The sequence below is a fragment of the Amblyomma mixtum genome, chromosome 4, assembly GCF_055824585.1.
Source record: "Amblyomma mixtum isolate Tamu chromosome 4, ASM5582458v1, whole genome shotgun sequence".
NCBI lineage: Eukaryota > Metazoa > Arthropoda > Arachnida > Ixodida > Ixodidae > Amblyomma > Amblyomma mixtum.
Genome location: NC_143015.1, coordinates 160,337,726 through 160,363,713, shown reverse-complemented (window position 1 = coordinate 160,363,713; position 25,988 = coordinate 160,337,726). Strand labels below are relative to the sequence as shown.

Genomic DNA, 25,988 nt, shown 5'->3' with positions numbered 1-25,988 from the left:
ACCAAGCAGAGTAGCTGTTTTGCCGGGATATATATCCCGCTGGGAACCGGATTGTAAATTCCATTTGTGATATTGTTTAAACACCTAACATATGCCAGTTTAGGCAGGTAAATACTATAGAATATCTTTTTGCTTCGTTTAGAAATTTGACTGCATGCTGAGAAATATCCTATATGGAGAAAATAGTAAAATCTTCGGAGAGCAGAGCGATTTAACTGTAACTCTTTTCGGTCCAGTGTGGGCTCACATACGTTGGTGGCGCTGTTCCGAGTGCTCTGAAATCCTTAATGAGGCTTTACCGTCTATTGAAATGCTCGTACGAACGTGGATCCACTGCCTTTCTTTAACCTTACCGTAAAACGTGCTAGCATTGGCTCCTACCTTTCAGAGGGCTGCGGCTAAGATAAAAACAAAACATGCTTGAACATACTGGCTACATACGAGCACAGGTTCTAAAGCAGGCTTGGAAAAAGCTTTTTACGCCACTAAACCTGCTTTTATGGCAGCTGGCCGGCGATTATGTACTCCGATAAATTGAAAAAATTTTGTAGTGGCTTATTATAAAAAATAATAATTTTCAAATAAAGAACAATAATGGAAGGAAAAGATGGTGGCCGCGGAAATTGCATGTCATCTACAAAGGTTCGTTTGTAGATAACTTGTGGAGGTTCACGTGAGCAAAGTATGAAATCAACATTACTGAAAATATAAAACTTAAAGGGCGCTAAATAACAGAATGTCGCGTTTTGCCCCATGTCACATTTTACCCTAGTCTTCCCTATACACGCTATTTACACATAAATAATCACACCAGAAAGTGTCATTAGGCTACGCCACTTCCGCGAGAGTGTTCAGGAACAGTTCAGTTCTGTGCTGAGCGCGAGCGACCGAATGCCAATATGACCAAAAATGTATCCGCTCTATTTACAAGGCGCGCGCGTGTCGTGACTTGTTACTTGTAAATCGTGTACACGGTGCAGTGCAACAAGCAGCAGGGGGGGGGGGGGGGGGGGGGGTTCCCGGCTCCTTTTCATGCAAAAGTAGCGCAGGAGGACCGTCCTCGTTACTGCGTGGCTATCTGACGAGGATCAAGTGGGACATCAGGGATAGATTTTCCAATACCGGGTTTCGGGTGGATGTGGCTGTATCAATCTTTATTGGGCTGTATCTTCTGCTCGGCAATGGTCATGAGTTCCTTTTTTTTAAATGTAAATTGTTAAGAACTTGGAATAATGCTTATTATCTGGTAATACCTCTTGCTCTAAATGTCGTTTTCCCCAACTACTTTTTCCTCCACAAACTGCTGCCCACTTCCATTATATTGCATTTTACTTGGAGGATGCCCGAATAAGGTACATGCACACATCTTTAGAATTTAGGCAATGTTCCTACCACGCACTAACACAGAAATAAATAACATTTCCTCACTCAGGCCGCTGCCATGGAGAGAAGGCCCGTGTACAACATCGCCCACATGGTGAACTCCATTGCCAAGTTTGACGAGGCCATGGAGGGAGGGGCGAACTCTGTGGAGGCTGACGTCACCTTCGCTGACAACGGAACCGCCACCAGGCTTTTCCACGGCGTGCCATGTGACTGTTTCAGAGCGTGTGACATCCAGGAGGAAGTGCCCCCTTTCCTGAAGCATGTCCGAAGGACTACCAGTGGAAGTAAGAAAGTACAACTTTTTTTTTTTAGTTTCAAAAAACAAAAACGGAAAAAAAGCTTTCGTACAATAGCTTAAAATGAACACGGACGACCATTTGAACTTGTCCTATATCGACATACTTCAGTATTCTAAAGACAGAGACAATTGTAATCTAAAGTGACTCATTTACAAGATAGGACAGAGAAACGAGTTACGAGTGCCGCCATCGCGTGGCTGGCTTCGAAACTAAACTATGTGCGTCGACACCGAATTTGAGGCACGGATCCCGGAGGCTATGATACATCGCATTTACTTTAAAACGGCAGCAATCCGTCCTCTCGATGCCTACGTCATGAGTTTCAATCACGTGGCGACGAAATTATTTAACTTAATGCTCTCAGCCATAACTGCGCCTTTTGCTGACGTGCAAACATTGACATATCGAGAAAGAGCAAGAGGATCAATTTTTATTCAGAACATTTATTCGATCTAGTGGTTCCTAGTGATAATTTTACAAGCGTCTGTTGATGTAGTGCTCCCACTTGTATTAAAAACAAGTTTTGTGTGCTGGATATGCTATGAAAGTCTGCTGTACGTGGTCATATAGCCAGCAATGTGTACAAAAATTGAAACATGTTCCTAGAAGCTGCACAAGATGAGCTCTTAAATGTGCCATTCTCAACAAGGAAAGTTGTTCAACCTTGGGCTAAGTCAGTGCACGTTAAAGAACCCCAGGAGGTCAAAATTTCCGGAGCCCTCCACTACGGCGTCCCTCATAGCCTGAGTCGCTTTGGGACGTTAAACCCCAATAAATCAAACCAATTTCCGCTGCCAGTGGTCCTTCGTTATTGTAGAAAATTGGCGAAAGTAGCCTTCCCTATGCTATATTTACAGCTCATATATCCGGTTGGTGTGTACTTTGAGATGCTGTCAAAAAGTGTAAAGTAATAGGCGCCACTATTGCAAAGAATGATCGTGGTCTTAAACGCAATGGGTTTGAAGAGGGGAACTGAGAAGCAGATTTTAGAGTTCAAGACATACCTATATTGTCCTCTTCCGCGCTGTTGCTTCATCGCACAAATTTTGCCCTGATGGTAGGCATGCCATTTGGCACGCTTGTTTTCTCGTGGTTCCTAAGAAAAAGACATGCATAACTGCACTGGCGTCGTCTACCTTAAAGTTTAGTACTATGCCGTCAGGTGTTCTCAGCGAAGATTTCTATTTTTCAGATCGTCGTAAGTACAGTAGAAAACTGGCCCTTCTCTTTTTGGACCTCAAAGTTGGCAATGTCGAAGAGGAAAGCAAGTATCGAGCAGGTGTCGATATCGCAGAAAAGCTCCTGCGTCATCTGTGGGATGGAGGTAAGAAAAATTCTCGGGGACACGTAACTACGTTTTGTGTTGAAACTGCGATTGAACTGGAAGGTTCTATGCCTTTGCTAAACGTGGCTGGTGGGGCTTTGGAGAAAGGTTGTTCTTCCCGAGCTATTCATGTACACCACCACAACGGTCGGCAGGTGACGTCACTCGCCGCTAGGTTATTATGAGAGGCTGATTTTTTTCCCCGATGAGGTTTCTATTGTTATCGCGTTAAAACAAGGAGTCTCTCTGTGAATGGAGCAGGAACAGGAGGCCCTAACGCATATAGTGACGTGGGGTCAAGGCGGCTGTGGCTTGCAATATATTTGACCTCCTGAACTCTTTATACTTGGCAGGCCCTTTGTAATATTACGGGTCATTTCATTTCGTTGGAGCCGCCGCGGTGGCTCAGTGGCTATGGTGCTCGGCTGCTGGCCCGAAAGACGCGGGTTCGATCCCGGCCGCGGCGGCTGAATTTCTTTGGAGGAGAAATTCGAGGCCCGTGTACTGTGCGATGTCAGTGCACGTTAAAGAACCCCAGGTGGTCGAAATTTCCGGAGCCCTCCACTACGGCATCTCTCATAGCCTTAGTCGCTTTGGGACGTTAAACCCCATAAACCAAACCAAACCATTTCGTTGGGTTCTATTTTTATAATACGTCACATCGACAGATCCAATTCACTGAGAAGGATACCGTGGTGGCGCTATAATCTTACAGGTATAGAAGAGTGAATCAATGCACTGAGAGCTGGAACAGATTCGTTCCATTTTCTGAAATAAGAAACGGACACTTGCCACATAGCGCTAAAAAGACACGGACACAAGGAAGACACACAGGACGGGCGCTAACTTACAACTAACTTACAGTTGTAAGTTAGCGCCCGTCCTGTGTGTCTCCCTTGTGTCCGTGTCTTTTTAGCGCTATGTGGCAAGTGAACCATCACCAACTCGCCCAAGCTTCTACTCTGGCAAAGAAACGGACACGCAGTGAGCTTGCCCGCCGATTTTGCTCCCCGACTGCGTCTTTAATCCTCAACTCAAACTTTCGCTTTACAGTGATAGCTTAGCTATCGTAGTAAGCTCCTCCCTCATTCTCGTCGAGTGTTGACCGTCGTCCCTCTAACGCGTCCACAAACACTGGACAGAAGCAAGACGTTGTGGTAGAGCACGTTTAAACCTCAGGAAGAAGAAGGCGAGGTGGAAAGTTATTGCCCTCGAGGTAAGCAAGAGCGGGAAGACAAGTAAAAAAACAAAACAAATCAGGATAGGAGACACTGGAGGGAGGGAGAGGGAGGGACAAAGAGTGTTTGTTCTTCGGGGATAGGCGCTAGATTAAGAAGCGATGCAGCGGTGTAGATGAAGGGCCGGGGGTTGACTGAGGTGCAGCGGCTAAGATAGAGGACATCGCAGCAGAAGCGACGGAGCGGCGCATAGGGACAGAGGACGCCGCTGATTAAAAATAAAAGTGGCGACCGGAGGTGGCATACACTACCGGATTGTCGACGTGGTAGGTCAGCTGAGCTTAGAGAAGTGCAGTAGTTGAAGAGGAAGAACGCTGAAGCTCGTTCTCATGATGCGGCTACATAGCTAAGGAGCAAGGGCATACAAACTTCAGAAAACAGGAAGACGAGAGCGCTCACGGGGCCGTCACAGCACGTTACACATCTGCTAGCCAAACCAGAACTCAAAAAGAAATTCAAAAGCAGAAAACGCAAACCACTAGCTCTTATCATCTTTGTTGCCACAGGTGTTATCGCCCTTGATGTCTTTAAGAACAGCACGAAATATGTATTAGAATTAAGCGCAGTTGACTAAGGAATACTTGTAACAGGTGACAATGGGCAAATCTTTCTTCGAGCTTTATCAGCGCGTCTCAACTACTCAGAATTACAGCTTTTTAATTTCGATTCTTCTTGGAAACGCAAAATTTTATTCCTTTCGTTAGAAAAGCTAACCTACATTTACAAATCTTACAGTTGTCCCTTGGCAGATGATGAAGGTCTTACTATCGGTTCCAAGTGTTTCGGACAAGAAAGTCCTCGAGGGTGCCATCCAAGTAATATCCCGTTTAAATCCTGTCGCACTCGATAAGATCGGTAAGACTTCTTTTTTTTCTGCTTTTTTTGCTTCAAACATATCATAAATAAGTTTTGATCTCAGAAATGTACTATTAATGTATGAAACAAACTAAAAAATCCAGTTGCGTAAAGGTTTTTAAATTCTCCTCATAATGGGTACAAATATAGACCACAATCAAGCATTAAGGTCAAAAAATAAATTTCTTGTGGTATAGCGCGGCGTTTTGTAAACACACACCCGTAAAGAACTGTACGCATAGGGTGCATGCCCATGTATTTTACCGGATAGAAATGGAGAATAAAAAGGACGCGTAAATACTACATTAATAGCATATAGGAAACCTGTGAAGTCCGCTCCTCATGAATCACAAGAGGGCAGAGCAAAGAATTGCACGAAACCCAGCACTAACCCAGAAGCCAGGACGGGAGCTGTCTTTTGTGTTACTGCTGTGTTCCGTGTCATTTTTTGCGCTGCCCATTTATAATTCAAGTATGAATCGACTAGCTCGAACAGAAATTTCAATTTTATTTTAATCAGCTACTCATGATGTGTGATTGAACGTTCTATTGGCATTGAGAATGCCTGTAATTGCGAAGGCATGCTCAATACTTGCCCCACAATAAATAAAGACAGCTTATATTTATACTGGACGAAGAGGAAGGATTAGCACGCCACGCGCAAGCATTTCTGGCTCGTGCACTTCAAAACAAGTCTCGACACAGGGTTTGACATCAGCAACAACGACAAGTTGGACACTATCCGGGAGATGTACCGGGACCTGGGAATTGACGGACACCGCTGGCAAGGCGACGGGATCTCGAACTGCCTCTCCTTACTGCGGCCGGCGGCGAGACTACAGAGTGTCATCGACAACCGCGATTCCGAAGAACCTAACGGCTACGTGGAAAAGGCGTATCAGTGGACAGTAGACCTGCCCAAACAGCTCCGACGATCTCTAAGGTAAGCGAAGATATGAGACTTCGCTATTACGCATGGACACGTGAAAGACTGAATTCTACACGTTGAGAACGATAACCATAGTTCCTAATGGGCAGTTATTCTCAGCACGGACCTGTTTATGAGCCCCAGGCATTTTTTTAGCATTTTGTATTTTGCTTATCATGATTAGAAAAGCAGTACGTTGATTTAGGTTTTCTGACTCGTCATAAACAAGGGGCGCAAAAATGCGTAATTTTTACGTAAAATAGCAGCTTAGCATACATATTAAGGCTTACAATCGCGATTAGACTCTCCTAACCGCGAAGACAGAGTGACGGACTTCCCAAGCAGCACAGATAATCAGCCCAATATTGGTTTGGTTTGGTTTATGGGGTTTAACGTCCCAAAGCAACTCAGGCTATGAGAGACGCAGCCCAATATTGGAAACATATGGTTTCACATAGAGCAAGTATAAACAGAGGGCAAGTATTGCTCAGGTAATGACGGCGCTTGTTGCCGAAATCACTCTTGAAATGTTTGAAATTATCGCCGGTTCATAAGCGGCGCCTAATATACCGCAGGACTGTTATCTTCCAAACTTTTCTGGCGCTAATGTCAACCCCCTGCTCACACAAATCTCGTGCTCCGCAGCTCGCGCAGTTAAGCATACGTTTTCGATTCGAAAGACTAGCAGGCACAACTGTACTCTCCGCTGTAGGCATGCAAAATGTTTTCGCTTCCCAATTTATTACACTCAGGGGGCGGATACATACCCAAAAATGGGCCGAACTATTTTTCTCGGACGTTGCCCTCAGTACTACTTCGCTCATTGTTTGCTGCATTCTTGCCTCCTTGGACTGAATTCGTTTCCCGGCCGATGTCAACCGTAGGTATTCGATCACGGCTCACGTCATTATCCCTATCTCCTCACTTGACGCAGATATCCAGCCTGGAAGACGTTTGCGGATGTGAGCGTTCAGTGCGAAATAGGATCTTTACCGAGCGCGGAAAGTAGCATTGCTTTTAGGCCGGTCAGTTCGCACAAGTCGCCTTCTATATTGTCGTGTTTGAAGAAGAATACGGCAGGTTCCAAGCAGGACTTGAGGAAGATGGTTCAGTGCACTTCCGATCACCTATTTTGGTTTTCGTATTTTGAATCAGTGCACTTCCTGTCACTTATTTTCATTTTTGAATTTTTTTATTATTTAGCATTGCACTGCTTCCGAGTGGACATTAATTAATAAAACGAAATGATTTGCTGAGCTCAGGGGGAGGCAGACGAGACAAGTCTTGGATTAGGTCTCTATCACCTGTGTGGCTTAGCAGATCAGTCATTTTTCTTCCATCAGTTGCTTTTTATACAAGACTTCATCATTACGTGCAAGCAAGTACCAGAGAAGACATCGATAAAAGCTTGTGGCTTTTATGGCGCAGTACAGGAGCAATGTAAAAGTTTATTTAAAATGTTCAATGACGGAATTTGAATCAGTATATTGTATTGGTCAAATGTTTAGGGGAATCCCCAAGGTGAAGTAGCTATTGAGGGAGCAATTGCTCATTGACATCCGCCCGAGCGCAGCCATACGGCTACAAAGGAAAGCTTTTGCAGCCGTACGGCTGCGCTTGGGTGGATGTCAATGAGTAATTACTCCCTTATTACAAATCTATTCCACCTTGGGGGATTCCCCTAAACATTGGACCAACACAGTTCCCACTTCGAGTTACTGATCAATTTGCCCTCACCCTAGCATAAGCTTACCGTCCCGGTTAGCTCTATTGGTAAAGCGACTGCTCCGGTGAAGCGATGGTCCCGGGCTCGAACCCCGGACCAGGACGAATTTTTCTTTAACTACGAAGTTTCTGAGAAAGCTGCACAGCTTTCCTTTGTATACCGTATGGCTGCGCTCGGGTGGACGTCAATGAGTGATTACTTCCTTATTACAAATATGCTCCACCTTGGGGGATTCCCCTAAACATTTGACCAACACAGTTCCCACTTCGAGTTATGGATCAATTCGCCCTACCCCTACCATAAGCTTGCCGTCCCGGTTAGCTCTACTGGTAAAGGGACTGCTCCGGTGAAGCGGTGGTCCCGGTTTCGAACCCCGGACCAGGACGAATTTTTCTTTAACTACGAAGTTTCTGCGAAAGCTGTATAGCTTTCCTTTGTAGCCGTATGGCTGCGCTCGGGTGGATGTCAATGAGTAATTACTCCCTTATTAGTATATTGTACTGAAGAAAATTAGGTATTCGAAAGTACGGGAAGAGGAAGAGCTGATTATACGTCTACTAAGTCGCAATTGGTATGTTACAGGAGAGGCGTCGATGGTATCATCACCAACAGGCCTAAACGAATGGCCAGAATCATGGAAGAAGACGAATTCAAGAACACCATACGTCCTGCCAACGTTAGCGACAGCCCCTGGATTCGCTTCGGTGGTCCGTCGCCTTTCCCAAGACTGCCCGATACGGACACAGATTTCCTGGGAGACGATGATTTTGACGCGCTCCGTGGATTCAACTTTTAGACTAGCTGCCTTTCGAAGTGCAGGTCCGAAGAAGTGGACGCTGTTTTTGATGACTATGAAAAGCGGAGGGAATTTGTTGTTTAGAGTTGACAAAATATACACACTGCCATCTTTTTAGTGACGAACATTTGTATGCATTTCCTAGCAAATAAAAGAAATCTGGTGTTCAGTTGGTTAATGTTAAGTGCATGTTTTCTGAATCCTACACACCTTTGAATTTATATAGGGTGAGTTGAATTAAAACGCTCTACGATGGTGAATTAGATCACCATTTTAAACAAAAATGCCCGGAATTCGGACCACTTCGACCGTATAACTTGCTAGCCGCGGTTTTCGCGTGCTAAGTTTAACCTGGCCTGCTCTGCTCCAATAAATGCCAGGGCCGACAACCACTATCAGTGTTGCTAGGTGATAACAATGTACGAACCACAAAAATAATGCTCTTGTTACGACGGCTATAAGCCGTTCTCGGGCTGTTTTCCATCGAGAGTTCACGCTCGTGTATGCGGTAACTTTTGATATGTTCGGCACTCAAAACAGCTTCGCTTTCTTTAAAGAGGCACAGTATTTGTTTATTTATGATCATGGTTTTGAAGCCGCAATTCACATCCGAGTTGAAAAATTGGAGGGAACCCTTAAAGGTGCGCTGAAGAGGAATCTGAACTCCTCTTTTTGCCGCGGGAACTCGATCTACACGTTCTGAGCATTCTTAGAAACTTCGATTTATTGCCCTGTGTGGCTCATTTTCCTAATTAAATCAAATTAACGTCCGGCTCCCGCCTTTCTTTTTTTAATTCTCCCTCGTACGGTGGGCGGAGTCGACCAACGCGTGGAGTGCCTTGCAGCCAGCTCCGTGGAGGCTTTGCTTTCGCTTTATTTTGTTTTTTAGGTTTCCATGAATAAATAGTTGCATTCGCAGATAATATAGCCGCAAAATAAGCCCACAGAAATAAAAAATACGCGCGGACTATTTGCTTCTACGGACTACTACGTATTACTCCGCCGATGGCAGAGCGGCAAGCCGCCGCGGGACTGGCTGAAAGGCACTCCACGCGTTGGTCGACTCTACCCACCGTACGAGGGAGAATTCAAAAAAAAAAAAAAGGCGGGAGCCGGACGTCAATTCGATTTAATTAGGAAAATCAGCCACACAGGGCAATAAATTGAAGTTTCTAAGAATGCTCGGAACGTGCAGATTGAGTTCCCGCGGCAGAAAGACGAGTTCAGATCCCTCTTCAGTGCACCTTTAAGCTCCGTCTTAAGGATATGTCTCGATAGCGTAGATGAGTTAATGCACATATATGCGGAATTCTATACATTGCATTCATAGATCCCTGTGAGCACTCGTACCACTCCTGGTGCAATGGTGCAGCGGTTAAGGGATCCGCCACTGCCCTGCGATGGCAGGTGCTGCAACCGGTGGGGCTTGTTTGAGTGACCCAAGTTCCTTGTCCCGACCAACGTCTCGCGGTCAACTATGTAACTGCCATTTGCCAGGGTGGCTAGTTTGCTCGCATTCTGGTGGGTAGGTTGGGATCACCCCGCAAGGTCACGTGACCTAAAGGTACCCCACCTATAGGTTGCTTCTCCGGGAGTGGCTGCCTTGACCAACCTACGCCACCCTTGCTCACAGCGTCGACAACGCCGACGCCGGATTTTCAGCTTAACAGGGTCCTTACCTCTATCGCGTTAAATGTAGTTATTTTTCTACAGGAAGGCCATGCAATCTCGTTTCCTTGAGAAGGCTACATGTGCACGTAAAAATTGATTTCCGTATAACACCGCGGTGGCTTGGTTGTTAGAGCACAGCTATGCTGTGAGGTATCAGTGGAGAGGAAATAACTCCAGGTGGTCAAATTTTTCTCGGAGGCCTAAGATATGCGCTTATTTCTCTCTTCGGTTCTTCCTTCACTTCCTCACCTCGTCCTTTATGTGAAACATGCCCACAGAAAGTGGCATAGCTGCTGCGGCTTTCCTTAAAAAAAATTGCAGTAGTAATGAAAACATTATCCTAGTAGTAGGGTAAAGCTCGTATACCCTTTCTAAACACTTACTGTAGTAGTAGTAGTAGTAGTAGTAGTAGTAGTAAGTATTAGTAGTAGTAGTAGTAAGTAGTAATAGTAGTAGGAGTAGTGGTAGTGCTGTTAGTAGTAGTAGCAGTAGTAGTAGCAGTAGTATGTTTATTTGGCCATATTGTGTACAATATGCCCTCGAGGTGAGGCTAAAGGAGGAAGACCAAGCATGCCTCCTGACAAGGCCTACACCTCGATTCTAGCGAGTCTAGCGGTGATATATGGCTGTAGAAGTTAAACGCGCCTATGGCATTGGAAAACTTTCCACGGATGACAAGCACAGCATGCGACGCCTAACTAGAGCCTAACCAGCAGTAACAAAACCTCTTTTGAATGGAGGACGTTTAGAGTGTGGAGAAAGTCGAAATGGTAAAATTATTGCAGGAGAGTAAGGCCACCTGATACGTATGCGTTGTAAAAAAAAGCAATAGATGGGAGCAGAAAGAGGTTCTGTGCCCTGCTATCTGAGGCATTTAGAGGTTTCTGTGCGTACCGGCCGTACTGTATTTATACCAACGAATCGCGGTGTCGTCTCACTGGTCGAGACAGCGTGGCTTCATATTGCAATAAGCCGATGCATTCAAAACATCGATTCACCCGCCATGGTGGCTCAGTTGTTATAGCGCTCGGCTGCTGACCCGAAAGACGCGGCTTCGATCCCGGCAGCGGCAGTCGAATTTCGATAAAGGCGGAATTCTAGAGGTCCGTGTACTTTGAAATGTAAGTGCTCGTTAAAGAACCCTGGGTGGTCGAAATTTCTGGAGCCCTTCGCTACGGCGTGCCTCATAGCCTGAGTCGCTTTGGGACATTAAACCCCCATAGACCAAACCATACCATTATTACAGTACTCTGAAATTCTAGAAAGTCATTGACTATTCTTATTTCGTCTAGTTATCCCGCATGAGATGCATGCGCGGAATAAGAATGACATGAAGACCGTGCATAGCTGGGCAGCTGCATTGCATAAACGATATAAGTTCGGATGTGTAGATGTGTTTCATGGTAGATAACTTGAAACTGTGACGCATAGGTGTGAGTTTCGAATATCAGACGGCTACAGATTCCGTTTGCATGTATACACATGCGTGACAGTTATAAATACACGCGTGGTTTAGAGATGCGTAAAAACGCATGCGTTGACTCGTGTAACATGCATAATTATGAAGAACCAAGAGCTCGCGTTTTATTCAAATTGCCTATGGGCGTTTTCATATTGTGAAAAGAGGCTGGACACTGGGTCAGAGATGTCTTCACAGACCCAAGTCTCTTTTGTACGCGAGAGAAGTCTCAGCCACGAAGGTATGGCACTTTTGCGACGATGCTTAGGCAGAGCTTAGTGAGAACAGAGCTTTGCTGAGCAGCTATTGTCGCCTCCAGCGTTTGGGAGAAGTGAGCCACGAATTGTACAAACTGTGACGACCAGCGTGGGAAAACAATGATGACGAAGATGAATCCAAGAAAACGCAGCTTTACCACTGCATTCTCGAAGGAGTGCTTTGGAGTTAATATAATGGGGGCGGACTTTCCAGCATTATGGTCTAGACTGTACTTCTTTTTCTACCCACTCTTTTGTGAACAACTGTAATTAACATTAAGCTATGCAGACATTATGCAATAATTGACTGAAGGTCCTGCTTTGCATCTGATTTAACCAGCTGGAGTGGTAGCTATAGCCTACCTTTGTCAGCGCCATAACCGCCACCCTGACTCTTCTGTCTCGAACGACTTCGCAATCGCCTTCGTTGTTCCCTGCACATGGTGTTCGGTTTCAGGATATTTCGGAGCCTATTCAAGATACACGTCCCCCGAAAAGTACAAGCAGGCATTCCACACTTTATCTGCCCATCCTCAGGATCAATCAGCGCCTTCCTTCGATTTCTTTGCCTCCAGGACTGCGGGATCTCATCATTCAATGGTTTCGTATAGCCACGTATCATTTATTTGTGAAATGGAGTTTCAGGAACTGCGTCTCATATCGTCACAAGATGATGACGACGTCAGAGAGAACATACCAGCAGACCGATGTGTCACTGAAACGAACTCACTATTGGGCCTACTTGCACCCATGAAGAACTGAACCAGTCGGGGGTGCCGACAGCAACAAATGAGCTCGCCGGTCATTGAAGAACAGAATCCCCGCAGCTCTCCGCCACGCTGACGAATAACTTTCGAATTAAATCACTGAAAATACTTCCAGCAATGTCGAACAACGTGACAATTAGCTGGGAAATTAGTGTACAAACATTACGACGAGCCAGGTCGCATCTATCTTTAAAAAAGGTTATAAAGCAACGTGCCGGTGGCTTTTATGCAGAAAACATCCACATTCCTAAGCTTTCCGCCGATAACATGTCGCCTAAATTGCATGACTAGGAGAGAAGCTATTCGCTACATCAGTCTGTACCACTCTGGTACTAATTATTGCGCTTTGTTGGTTAAGCAGCGCAGGGAAGGGTACTTACAGCTTGGTTAAACTCTTTGTAGAAAACTGTGAAAAACTTGGGGTCCCTGCGTCCAAGGCCCTCAGCAACACAAGGAAAAGGAAACACACGGCGGCGGGCTGGAATGGCGCGAGAAGCCCATTGTATGAGGATAACAACAACAACAGCGAGAAGCAGGCACTCGAGGAAGAGAACAGGCAGGATTGCGGATCGTCGGCTCCTCTTGATTCGGTGACCAGACTTAGGAAGCCGTCTCCGCCCGGTTTAGCAGCACCGGGATCCTGTCGTCTCCCTTCTGCCTCATGCTCCCTCCGAGAGTGGACGCCGTGTTGGGCACCACGAGCCACTACCCGCTCGGTGATCTTGTCGGCGCCGCAGGCTCTTCGTAAGTACAGTCTTTGTCAAAAGTTTAGAGCCCAGGGGGTTTGCTTCTATAAGCCTCGCAGTGGGAGTCCTGCAACATTCGTGGTAGTCGTACCCATTGGAAGAGGCAGGGCCAGAAATCTTACCTTCAGCAAATTTCGAGCGCTGGAGATTCATTACGAACCAGACAGTGTGCTTCAGAAGCAAACCCCCTGGGCTCCAAACTTTTGACAAAGGCTGTACCTGGCATCCCGTTCGAAAGAGGCGTCGGGAAGCTTTCCACTTGCCTCGACCGCATGCGTGGATTAGCCGCGGATCCGTCACGTGCAACGTCGATAGCAAATCAGATAAGATATACGCCGTGAGGTTTAAAGAACTAGGACATGCCCGCTAAACCATGAAAACGTGCTTTCCCGTAGTGTTAATGCAGCTGCTTGATTGTGGCTATGCTTTTTTGTTTTTACAGGTTGTGTTTGTTCACGCTTTCTGTGGCTTGCGTGCCTTTAGCACATAGACCGATTTATTTGTGTCTATATATACCCATTCCTTCAAAATAAAAGCTTAGGTGGGAGGCAGCTCTTGCAGTGCGTACTCTTCTTGGGCCCTTCGTCCATGTGCGCTGAATTTTGTTTTGCAGACAATTAGTTAATTTTTTGTTTGTTTTATGTGCGTGCAAAAGCCGTTGGCGGTGTCACTATGCCACCGCACATGGCTATTGTAATGTATGGTCCTTCCTTTAACCCCCACCCCCCACCCTCTTCCTGCTGCCATAGCTGCGGACGAAGTACATGCAGCCACGCAATCGTCGCGCGTTACAAAACGCGCAAATGGTGGAGAGGAAGCGCAGTGAACCTCGTAATTGGATTTCCGGTCGAGATAACGGCAGAGTGATCCCGTCGCCTCAGCAACGTGTACAAGCGACAAGGGCAGATCTCTTCTTGGCTGTGTCGTCGCTTGTCGTACGTGCCTCGTCTCACGGTCAGTACCTTGAAATTTTCGAATGTGCGTTGGGTGTCCTTGTAGTGAAGATTTAAGCGCTTGGACGAAGGGATACCTAAATGCCACAAGGGGTTGAAATATTAGTCCCTAGTAAACATTCTCTTTAAGAAAACGAGTACAAACTGGGCGAACTGTAAGGGGGCCAGGACCCCATCAACCTGTTTCCACAACTTTTAGGCCTGGCCCCTCCTTTTCTTGTTAAAAGGAAATAAAGTTGAACTTGAACAAGACGGGACGTAAGGCAAACAAAAGGAAAGACAACGTCCCGTCTTGTGCGCGCAGTTTGTACTCGTTCTCTTCATTACGAACCAACTTGCCCGCCAGAAAGTCCTTCCTCAGTACCCTTTTTTTACTCTTTAAGACGTACGCTGAGACAAACACTTCTTTTTTTTTTTTGCTTGTAAGGCCAGTGTTTTCTTCGGGCAGCCGGCACATCTTATACTTGAGCAAGCTGAGATTTCGATCTGACGCTGAACCACACTTTTTAACTTTTAAAAAGGCTCCACAAGATAAAGCTTAAGCGGCGTAGACAGAACACGACAATGGAGCCTGTGCGGACCAGAGGACCACGGGGAGCAGCTGTCATCCTACTCGTCGCTTTCTTTGGGCTCGTAAGTTACTCGCAACGACTTTGTTGCTTTGATTTGATTGTTTTGCTATTTAGCTTTGTTTTTCATTTCTCCTTCGATGCGTTACCGTGGCGCGGATACGGGGAACACGCTTCTCTCAATCTCTGGCCAATAATGATCTTTGAAGGGTCAGGGTTCGGGCTAGTGGGTAGTCAACATGAGGATCCATAGCGCACAAAACTGAAGGGACACAACACAAGTGCCGTGGTCACAAGTGCGCGCCTAAGTTCGATGAGTGTTAAGTAGTTGGAAAAGAATAGCGATCAAAAAACGAGGGAGATAATTGAAGCAGCGGCGATGGAAAAAGAGGAATTGGAAAATTGCGTTAGTGATTCTTCGGTGTCATTATCGAAAAGGACTTAGCTTTCTTGGATTCAAGGCAGCGGGCGATAGTGTGAAACGTGCTCACTGATTGGTGGCTTGCATTGTGTTTTTTTCTCATTCCTGACACGTCATCAACTTGACAAGATAATCATTGTTAGTCATCTGTACCTGTTCCTTACGTGGTCTTTATAAGGTTGTCCGCGCCAAATAAAGATCGTTCAGTGGAAGTTTAGCGCTTGTGTTGTGTCCCTTCAATTTTGTGCGCTATGGATCCTCATGATAATCTTTGATCGCTCGGTTTGCTAAAACCTGTTAAAAATAAACCTAAGACAAAGGAGAATAGTCTGTGCCGCTTAGTTTTAGACAACAGTATTCAACAACCGTTGTGCGTTTACCTGGCGCAGCTTATTAGAAATTATAACAGCTTTTGGAGAAATCGTCATAATTGTGCCACATCTCCCCTTTCATGTATACCTATTTTTACGCGGCCGGCTTATTAGTAGTCGGCACCGCGTGTCTGGAATAATCGAGGGCTAAAAAAATCGTATCGCGGTAATTTGTGGCTGTAGTCACTGCTGATTGTTTAGTGTGTGGTAGGCGTTGACAAATTAGTGAAATTATTGTAATAATAAAAATAACAAATAATAAAAGAGTTTTGCATAGCGGGAAAGAAAAGAAAAATTTTATAACCTATTGGCTGGGACTACCTCTGCTAAACTTTTTTGGGTACGTTGTTAAAACTAGCGCATTAGGTTTCTGTCTTGTATTTCTCTTATTGATGGTTCTCGTTTTATTTCCATGCCGTTGCTTGTGAGACATTGCATAACTTGTATTAACGTTACTGTTTGCTGCTCTGTTCAAGTTTTTGTTTTTCCCCTTTACGCTTCAATGTTTAATTTTATGTTTTGTATTTTTCTTGCAATGGCTCATATGCTTTTATCTGTTTTGTTGTAGTTTCTTGTAGTTGTAGTTTATTTGTTTACTTTTAATTACGTGCCTGTACCTTCCCCCCCCCTTACGTAATACCCTCGAACTGAGGGCCCTTAGGGGTATTTTGTATGAATAAATAAATAAAAAGAAAAATTTTCTGTACTGTTAGAGCTGAAGCCATTCGAACGACTGGTAGAGAGTCAGCCTAACAGACAGTCAGGTTGGCGGATGAGATTACTAAGTCTGCTAATTGGTTTGGTTTATGGTTTATGGGGTTTAACGTCCCAAAGCGGCTAAGGCTATGAGAGACGCCGTAGTGGAGGGCTCCGGAAATTTCGACCACCTGGGGTTCTTTAACGTGCACTGACATCGCACAGTACACGGGCCTTGAATTTCTCCTCCAAAGAAATTCAACCGGCGCGGCCGGGATCGAACCCGCGTCTTTCGGGACAGCAAAGTCTGCTAATTAGCTTATTAAGATCTGGTGAGGCGGCCACCGCTGGCTCAGGACAGAGTTAATTGGAGGCATATGGGGGGGGGGGGGGTGCTTGGTTCTGCAGTGGGCGTAGCTATGGTGGTGGCGATGACGATGAATTATAACACTGAATAAAGAGAAAGGCCGCGTATTATACTGAGGGTGCAAGCAAAACGAAGCAAAGACTGTAATAATGTTACCAGCTGTTCGCAAATGAACGATTGTAGAAAAACCAGTGCTTACGAACACGGACAGAGGACAAGGGAAACAGACTGAACGGCGCTGTTCAGTCTGTTTCCCTTGTCCTCTGTCCGTGTTCGTAAGCGCTGGTTTTTCTACAATGGATCACCACCAACTAGCCCAATCCTCAGTCCTTCTGCAAATGAACGGAATGGGACTTAATTAGGCCACTGCAGAGAGCTCGAGTCCACACAACTTCACATGAGTGCGCTCACCGGTCACTGCCATAGCATGACAGCACTTTGCTCAGTTCCAGTTCTCATTGTGCTATTGTTCTTCGTACTTCAGTCTGGTAACAGTGATATTTCGCCTGCTACGTCCCCATTCAGGTAGCGGGCGACAGCAAGAGGCCCGTGTACATCATTGCCCACATGGTGAACTCAATTGCTGACTTCGACGAAGCGATGAAAGGAGGAGCGAACTCGGTCGAGTGCGACGTCAACTTCTCTGAAAACGGCACCGCACTCAAGCTCTTCCATGGCTTACCATGCGACTGCTTCAGGGAGTGCAAAGCCGAGGAGCAAGTGCGCCCCTTTCTAGAGTACGTCCGGAAGACCACGGGGATAGGTAAGACGACAACTGCTTTCACAAATCAAATGAGAAACAATTTCATAACCCTTTTCTCAAGTCACCATGCATCACCATCATCAGGCTGACTGCGTCCACTGAAAGGCAAAAACCTCTCCCATCTCTTTTCAATTTACTCTGTCCTTTGCCAGTTGCGGCCACCGTATCCACTTAAACTTCCTAATATCATCGACCCACCTAACTTTCTGACGCCCCTGCTACGCTTGCCTTCTCCTGGAATCTACTCCGTTACCCTTAAGGATCAGCGGTTATCTTGCCTTCGCATTGCATGCCCTGCCGAAGCCCATTTCTTCCTCTTGATATCGACTAGGATGCCATTTACCCGCGTTTGTTCCCTCACCCGCTCCGCCCACTTCCGATCAGTCCTCAAAGCGTAGAATGTTACATATGAAGTCTCTTTTCTGGCGTTTTTTTTTTCTGAACTTGTGTCCGTCGAGCCACATCTGGCGCTGTCTTTAAGAAATAAAAAGCTTTGTTTTGAAGTCTGCTTAAATTCAAGTATACGTGTGTTGAAGACTGTGAGTGAAAAGTGATTTTTAGTATTGAAGAAGCGTAGCTTGTTGGGCCAGTTGGTGCATGGTAAGTAGAAAACCAGCAAAAAGGACGCATTCACAAGAAGGAGAAGTACACAGGACAACGCTGGAAACACAACTGAAAATTCTTTACTTGGTGGATAGCCAACATCAGAACAGGGCGTACATGCGCGAGAGCACCACAAACGCTATCAAAACAGCAAACAAAAAATTGATGAAGCGAGCGAAGATTACATGTGGCAACCTATGTCCCATTCATGAAACTACTTTTTTGCCGTGAACCTAACAGAGCTGTCACTGACGCATTCAGTTCCTAACTGCTTAATTTTAAAAGCTTCTAAGATTTCTCGTTCTATCTGTGTTTTGCCGCGACCGATGATTTTGACATTATGGAACAGAGGGGTGCAGTCTTTGCAGCGGTTGCAATGTCTTGGCAGATTTGCTGTGTTGCCTTGCTGCAGCGAAGTGCGGTGCTTTCTTAAGTGATTTTTAATTACCGCGAAACATAGCTAGGTGAAAAATAGAATTTAGTTTGAACAGACACGCACTACATGTTTTTTTTTCTATCAGAATGCTTAACGTGTACGTTACCGTTTCTTTCTTTTTTAACACTGACTTCAAAACTACTGCCTGCGCGAAGGACTAGCGCAAGCATGTTTCTGCTGCGATAATCACAGAGTTGTGGCTTTCAACCAAGGATAAAGTCCTCCAGATATACCATGCAGCCTTCGCTTGCCTCATGGCCGTCATAGAGCTCAAAAATAGCTTTTAGGCGATTCTCGGTGGATCGTTTGAATGCGGCTGCCGATTGTATTGCAACTCCGCCTTAAGTGCATGTTCCGATAGCGTTAATGAATTCATCCCCAAATATTCTGAATTAGTCATTTTCTGCTTTACATTTATAGATCGCTGGCAGTCGTCAGACCACACCTGACGGAATAGAAAAGCGGTTGAGCGATACGCACCAGGTAGCTCTTTCCGAGCAACCTCTCGCGACCAATCATTAACTGAACTGCCACCGGCAGTTCAGTTAATGTTCAGTTCAGTTCAGTTCATTAACTGAACTGCCACGGTGGGCACGCTGTGATGACGTCACAAGGTTAGCGCCACGTCACGCATCACGTGTGAGTGCCCACCGTGCAAGTGGCAGTTAAATTAATGATTGGTCTAGGATGGGAACATAAAATTTGGCCGGAAGTTCGTTATACCCGAGGTTACCAGGCTTGACGGCGGTCGCCATTTCCATTGCACAGACCCTTCCAATGCCAACACATCAATAAACTAAACGGCTGCAGAAGTCCGCTCTGTGCATCTAACTTCACTGTCCTGTAGCCGCGCGAGACCTCACAGTACGCCGGCAGTGCGGGGCTTGACCTGAATGCACTCTGTTTTTTAATGGGCATAAGCTTTCGTCTGGCCTCGAGCTTGGCCTTTCTTGGAGGAATGGTTGGGAAAAGGAGTCATTGATATCCTCCAGCCGACCGAACCCGCTCATTGCGGCCCTCTTTAGCACCGTTATTCTTGCGCCAGTAAAACCACCATTTGCATGCTTTCAGTCTCGTGATTTTTCCATGACAACAAGCCGCCGCTATGGCTCAGTGGTTATGGCGCTCGGCTGCTTACCCGAAAGACGCGGATTCGATCCCGGCCGCGGCGGTCGAATTTCGATGCAGGCGGAATGCTAGAGGCCCGTGTACTGTGCGATGTCAGTGCACGTTAAATAACCCCAGGTGGTCGAAATTTCCAGAGCCCTTCAATACGACGTCCCTCATAGCCTGAGTCGCTTTGGGACGTTAAACCCTCATAAGCTACAAACCAAACCACTATGGCACCTTTCTTGATGTAAAAGCTCCAGCTCTTTCGTTTTTCAGATGGAGGCCAATACGGAGATAAACTTGCACTTCTCTTTCTGGACCTCAAAGTTGGGGACATCGATGAGCAACGGAAGTACGCAGCTGGCGTCGATATTGCGCAGAATCTTATCCACAATCTCTGGAAAGGAGGTAAGAAACTTGGAGAGCAATCATGTGCAGTTAGCATCAGCACCGTGAGCGCTAAATGCACGGTGTGGCGTTGACATTCAAAAATGGGTTCCGAGCATTTTGCCCTTCATCGAGTCAAAGTAGAATCTATAGCGCTAGGATCATCTTCCCTAATGACAACGGCCAGTATATAAACGACGTAGGCCTCACCTGCTTTACTCAAATGGACACACAGTGTAGTTTACAGCGTCGACTGCATGACGCTTCCGTCGACGCCGTTTTTATGAATGCGTTTCAGAACATGCACAACAGCTGTGGACAAAGGTAGTTTTGAAAGCGAAAGAGTTAATCAGTGCAATTTTTCATACTATGCAAAATTCCAAAATAACAATCCATATAACCGCGGATGTCCCGTCGGCAGTCTTGCATTTTTTTGCTATTAATGTTTTCGCTTTCGCCAAAAGCGTCCTCGTTTGGTTGTCTATGGTGGTCTGAAATGTTCGATGCGATCGATGGAAACACTTCAAAGGAAGGTTACTGCTACATATCAGAAGAACGGACCATTACCTCCAATATTTCGATAACAGTACCTTACAATTTTCGACTATTCAAAATTTTTTTTTCAGAGAATGCTGGACATTGTGTTACGTAGGGGCACCGTTTTTAGTTTGATGGCCATTGATAAAGATGTATACATTTGGCCCTGGACCTTACAAACGTTTAACTGAAAAAAATTCGCTTTTCTTTGTATGCAAGGAAGGTGCATGTGGCATGTAACGATATGAAAGCATCTGATTCTTACAACGAAAAAAAAAATGAATGACGGTAAACGAACTGTTGGTTGCACAAGCCGCTCTGTCTTCCAGATGAAAAAGTGTCTGCTTCTCCGCGCGTGTTCTGTGCAGTATCTTCTTCACAGGCGCTGAACGTGCTCCTCTCGGTTCCCAGCGTTACTGACAGCCAGGTGCTGCAGGGAGCGATCGACACCTTTTCTCGTTTCAACAGCCCCATGCTGGACAAAATAGGTAAGGTTAAACAGGCGTCATAAAGGGATCCAAATAGGTAAGGTTAAATAGGTGTTGTCGAAGATTCTTGTTCATTTTTTATTTTAGGCCTAAATTAAATAACGATAACCCAGGCAACTGCTACTAAGAGGAGGTTAAGAACTCAGTGTTCACTTCTCATAGCAAAAAGTCCGCAGGCGTTTACTTATTTATTTAAACGCCCCCAAGACACGACGACGAAACAGAGGGGAGTGGGAAGGCATACGCTGCATAACATACATTCTGGTAAGAAGAGTATTAACTGGTGTAAGAATCCAAAAAATAGAAAAAAAGTGCCGATTCACAAAGCAAAAAAAAGAAAACACACTTTTGTGCCGGAGAATAGAATGATATTCAGAACAAATGCAAGGGAAATTGACAACATTTCTAAAGAGAGGCTGTTAATGAGAGGCGACGAGACGTTGATACGACTTCAGTGCAACCTCCTAACTTATCCAACATAAAGCATATTGGATTTTTGACGATGTTAATAAGTCTGGAACATTCAAAAGGGATTGTGCCTGTAAAGAGACACGCAAGTCAGCATATTTCTCTCAAACTAAAGAGAGGAAGGAATAGGAACAAGGAAAAATGCGAAGAAGATGGTGTGTGTAAGAATATTTATAAGAACTGTTCTGGAATACGGATGCCTGAGAAATATTCTTGGCCCAGGATTTGACGTCAGTGACAACGACGACCTGGACAACATCCGGAATATGTACGAGAGGCTTGGAATAAAGCGCCACCGCTGGCAAGGGGACGGCATCACGAACTGCCTCTCGTATCTGCGGTCAGCTGAGAGGCTGCAGAGCGTCCTTGACAACCGTGATTCCCAAGGACCAGAGCGCTACGTCGAAAAAGCTTATGACTGGACTCTAGACATGCCAGAAGAGATCCGAAGATCACTCAGGTACGCTGTGGGGAAGTGATGGCTGTACGCTAGTCAAGTACTATAGCCATGGAGGAAGGAAAGAACTCAAGAGATGTGGTCACGTCACATTTTTTGAAGCCTGCTTAACCCTAAGTCCCCCCCCCCCCCCCCTCCCCCTACTTGGCCGCCATCTCAGCGCGCACGTGCATGCGCAGCAGACAACAGACAGTTTTAGCTGTGCGTCCGCAAGGGCTTAACGTACGCAAGGAGCTTGCGGGGACCGTACTGTGCATGCGCAGAATGCAAGCGTGATCCTTGCGTCTTGCGTACGTACGCAAGCCAGCGGACTTTGGGTTGCGTTGCTTGCGTGGCTTGAGTGGCTAACGCTGGGAACATCGCGGCGCCCTGCACGCCCGCTTCGGACCAAATATTGCATCGCCGCTGAATTTTTCGACGCGATAGCTCGCTCTAAACGGTCGTATTCACTTTTGTTTTGCGCTTTCCCACCCCTCCGTAAACGATATAGGTGACATATAGTCATCGTTTTTTAGATAAATTCAAAAATGTTTTGATATTGAGCCTAACTATCTACGGCGTACACTGTCGTCATAGCGCCTGCCACCATTAATTCTTTCCGTGTCCCCTCGCTGGCATTGCTCGCGCCGCACCCGCTACATCCTGCAGGAGACATCTAGCGGGAGTGAATGGTACTGCAAGTTTTTCTCTCCGTTGTTCTCTCTTTGCAGGAGGGGCGTGGATGGCATCATCACCAACAAACCGGAACGCATGGCCGTGATCATGCAAGAAGATGAGTTCAAGGATACGCTGCGTCTCGCTAACGTCTCGGACAACCCTTGGTCTCGCTTCGTCAGCCCGACACCCTTGCCAAGACTATCCACCGATGACATCGAGCACCTGAAAGACGAAGACCTAGGCTCGGCGTTTGAAGATGCCTTCAACTTTCTTGTGCGATTGTTTTAAGGAGCGAGGCCTCGCTGAACGATAATACTCCGTGATCCCAATGAGGGAAACATAAGTGCTACAGTGTGGTTGGCCAAGTTTGGGCACCACTGCGAATTTGAGTCACTACTGTTAATAAAAGATTTTTACAGTGAATACAGTGGATAGCGAAAATTTCCCGAGCGCGTTTTCTCGACCGAAGGCACAATCTGGAGGCCGGACTCTGGGTTGTGCCAGTCGCTGACGAAATTTTCAAGTACAGTAGACGGGCACTGTGATATACAGAAACCGGCCTGTTTATTGAGCACCGCGCATTGCAAAAGGAAAGTGCCTTGACCGTTTATTTTTTAAGGATATCTCAATTTATTCGTACCCCTAGAGTAAAGTTTGTTTAAACGTGTTCGCTATCTACCCGCGAGGCTGGGATGCTAGCGCTGAAGAGCTTTAAACATGGACTATTATAGCAGAAATGAACTCCGTGTAAGAAAGTATCCTTTACCTGTGCCTGTTGCGTACGCATAATAAGCGCCCTCCAAATGTAAGGCAGTGCGTCGGGTTGCTCACAATTTACTGCAGTGAAAAAATAACACTGATTTGCATATAAAGCTATTATAAAGAAATGCGCAGTCTCAATTCATTAGTGGCAAAACAACATTGTCAATGCAGAGCTGATCTCTACAGTAAACTGCTACACAAAAAAAAAGCAGCAACGCTACCTGCCGGATACGAGCGACAACCCAGACTCTCAGACTTTGAAGCGATGACTATCTGGAAGGTGACTAATGTCACCATGTTTTCTTTGATATCTCCTTTATTTCTAAAAATACGGTTTCCGGCTTTTATTTTCGACACATTGCGAACCCTGTTATACCCGGCACGGGTACAGCTCATGGCTTCCTCCTTTCTGCACGCAATCATTATCGCATGCCAACTGGCTGGAATTTTCCGTATTACTAATTCTGTAATCTCTAGTCATATGTTTTAATTCCTGATTTTTGTTTTTCACTAGTGAGAAAATAAACGCCGTAGATTTCCCATATCAGTGGACATGAGAAGTGAATCAGCTACCGTGGAGGAGTGACATATTAACACACGATACATCTCCAAGGCTCATCTTGCGGTACCAGTCGAATGAGCTTAACCTCAGGCATATACCCGCAAAAGAAGCCTACAGTCGCTGAAAGCAAACAAAGAATAGGAGAACGAAACTTTTTATGCAAGTAGAGTTGGTTGGAGCAGGAAATAAATTGCGTAAACATTCAGCTAGGTTGTAAGTTTCTGGAAAGTAGAAGGAAAGACAACCACGCCACCAGTATATGCTTTTGTGATAAACTGGAGGCTCCCAAAAGCTGTTGGTAATTAACTGGCCGATGAAACCAACGCATCGCTGCGGGTGATGAATTGCGGTGGCCCACTGACACTTGCTCGTCAGACGTTCGCCATAAGATTCTAAAATGTCTGGTCCTGATGCTGCTTTGCCAGTGGCGCGAAGCCAAAGCCCGCAAAGTTACGGAATGCTATCGCGTGTGTCATCCTTGAAATGAATACACACAGTGTCTCACGTTTCATCTGTGGGTTACGGTGGCCCCCTGACACTAGCTCTTGAGACATTTGCCATAAGATTCTAAAATGGCCCGTTCCTGGATGTTGCATTGCCAGTGGCGCGAAGCCAAAGCCCGCAAAGTTACGGAATGCTATCGCGTGTGTCATCCTTGAAATGAATACACGCAGTGTCTCACGTTTCATCTGTGCCGGGGGTGGTAGCAATCGCCTTCTCAAAGCGGAAGCAGACTCAGCAGCGCAAGTGGTCTTGCGCTAGAGATAAGTGTGAACTCATCTGCCTCCGCGCTTTAAAAACACAGCGAAGAAGGTCCAGTCTTGGCAGTCGGTACCTCGTTCCTTTTGCATACTACTTCTTGCGGTGAGTGCCTTCATGTTCTTGACCGAGTGTTCGGTGTTTTTCAGACTTCTTTAAATCTCATACGAGGTCGTGATTATCTGCTCCATTTATTAACGAGCAATTTTTTTTTACTCTCACCGACCAAGAAGGCTGACAATCGGTTGGCTTGTGAGGTCAGTTTGTTCTTTAGAGAGAGCCCTTATCCTGAAACTAGGCCGTGATACGTACATCAAGAGTAGACACTGTCCTTAACACTGATTTTTTTTGTTTTACTTCCTAGAAGATACAGGGTGCAAACGTTGTCGACAGAAGGCTGAAGAATGGAGCTTCTTTGGACGAAAGGACCACGTGAAGCAGCAATCTTCGTGCTCATCGTGTTCCTCGGAGTCGTAAGCCATCCGCAAAAAACTTTGCTGCTTTCATTCGCTTCATCTGGTTTTTTGATTTCACAATGGTTTACCCCTTTGATGTTCTCGTTCGTCCGGTAGTGCTTCGACTGTGCTATTAGCGACGACTTCTGCAATCATAAACTTTTTTGAGTCGCTCTCTAGTGCCTGCTCCGGCTTAACCCTGTATTTCGGGCAACGAAAACATGGATAAAAGACTTGACCCTGTAGTATTTCGTAGCTAATGCCGTCTGCACCGCAGGAAAATAAGAAGTTGATAGAATTTTAGGTAAAACATAATTAGTGCATAATTAGGATTACCACACTGTGAGAACTACTGAATACCTAAGAGATGGTTGGTTGGTTTATGGGGTTTAACGTCCCAAAGCGACTCAGGCTATGAGAGACGCCGTAGTGGAGGGCTCCGGAAATTTCGACCACCAGGGGTTCTTTAACGTGCACTGACATCGCACAGTACACGTGCCTCTAGAATTTCTCCTCCAAAGAAATTCAACCGCCGCAGCCGGGATCGAACCCGCGTCTTTCGGGTCAGCAGCCGAGCACCATAACCACTGAGCCACCACGGCGGCTCCTAAAAATAATGCTGAGCACAAACCCTAAGTCACATACAAAAAACCGGTTGCCGAATTCTACACTGCTTATCAGCGTACAGTTTAGGAGTATGGCTGTTCTTAAGTTG

The 25,988-nt window shown here is 45.9% G+C and overlaps 2 protein-coding genes across 2 annotated transcripts; both read left to right on the top strand.

The window, feature by feature from the left end:
• Positions 1-1,410: 1,410 nt before the first annotated feature.
• On the top strand, positions 1,411-8,704 carry LOC149349009 (dermonecrotic toxin SPH-like). The gene is made up of 5 exons (XM_089585967.1): positions 1,411-1,670; positions 2,878-3,009; positions 4,983-5,102; positions 5,808-6,045; positions 8,339-8,704. Exons 1-5 carry the CDS (start codon positions 1,442-1,444, stop codon positions 8,550-8,552), a joined length of 933 nt encoding a protein of 310 aa, XP_089442093.1. The 5' UTR covers positions 1,411-1,441; the 3' UTR covers positions 8,553-8,704.
• A 5,642-nt stretch (positions 8,705-14,346) lies between these two features.
• LOC149349008 (dermonecrotic toxin SPH-like) lies at positions 14,347-24,008 on the top strand. The gene is made up of 7 exons (XM_089585966.1): positions 14,347-14,406; positions 14,927-15,038; positions 17,355-17,592; positions 20,018-20,149; positions 21,034-21,153; positions 21,844-22,081; positions 22,789-24,008. The coding sequence occupies exons 2-7, from the start codon at positions 14,970-14,972 to the stop codon at positions 23,021-23,023; spliced, it is 1,032 nt and encodes a 343-aa protein (XP_089442092.1). The 5' UTR covers positions 14,347-14,406; positions 14,927-14,969; the 3' UTR covers positions 23,024-24,008.
• The last annotated feature ends 1,980 nt before the right edge of the window (positions 24,009-25,988 follow it).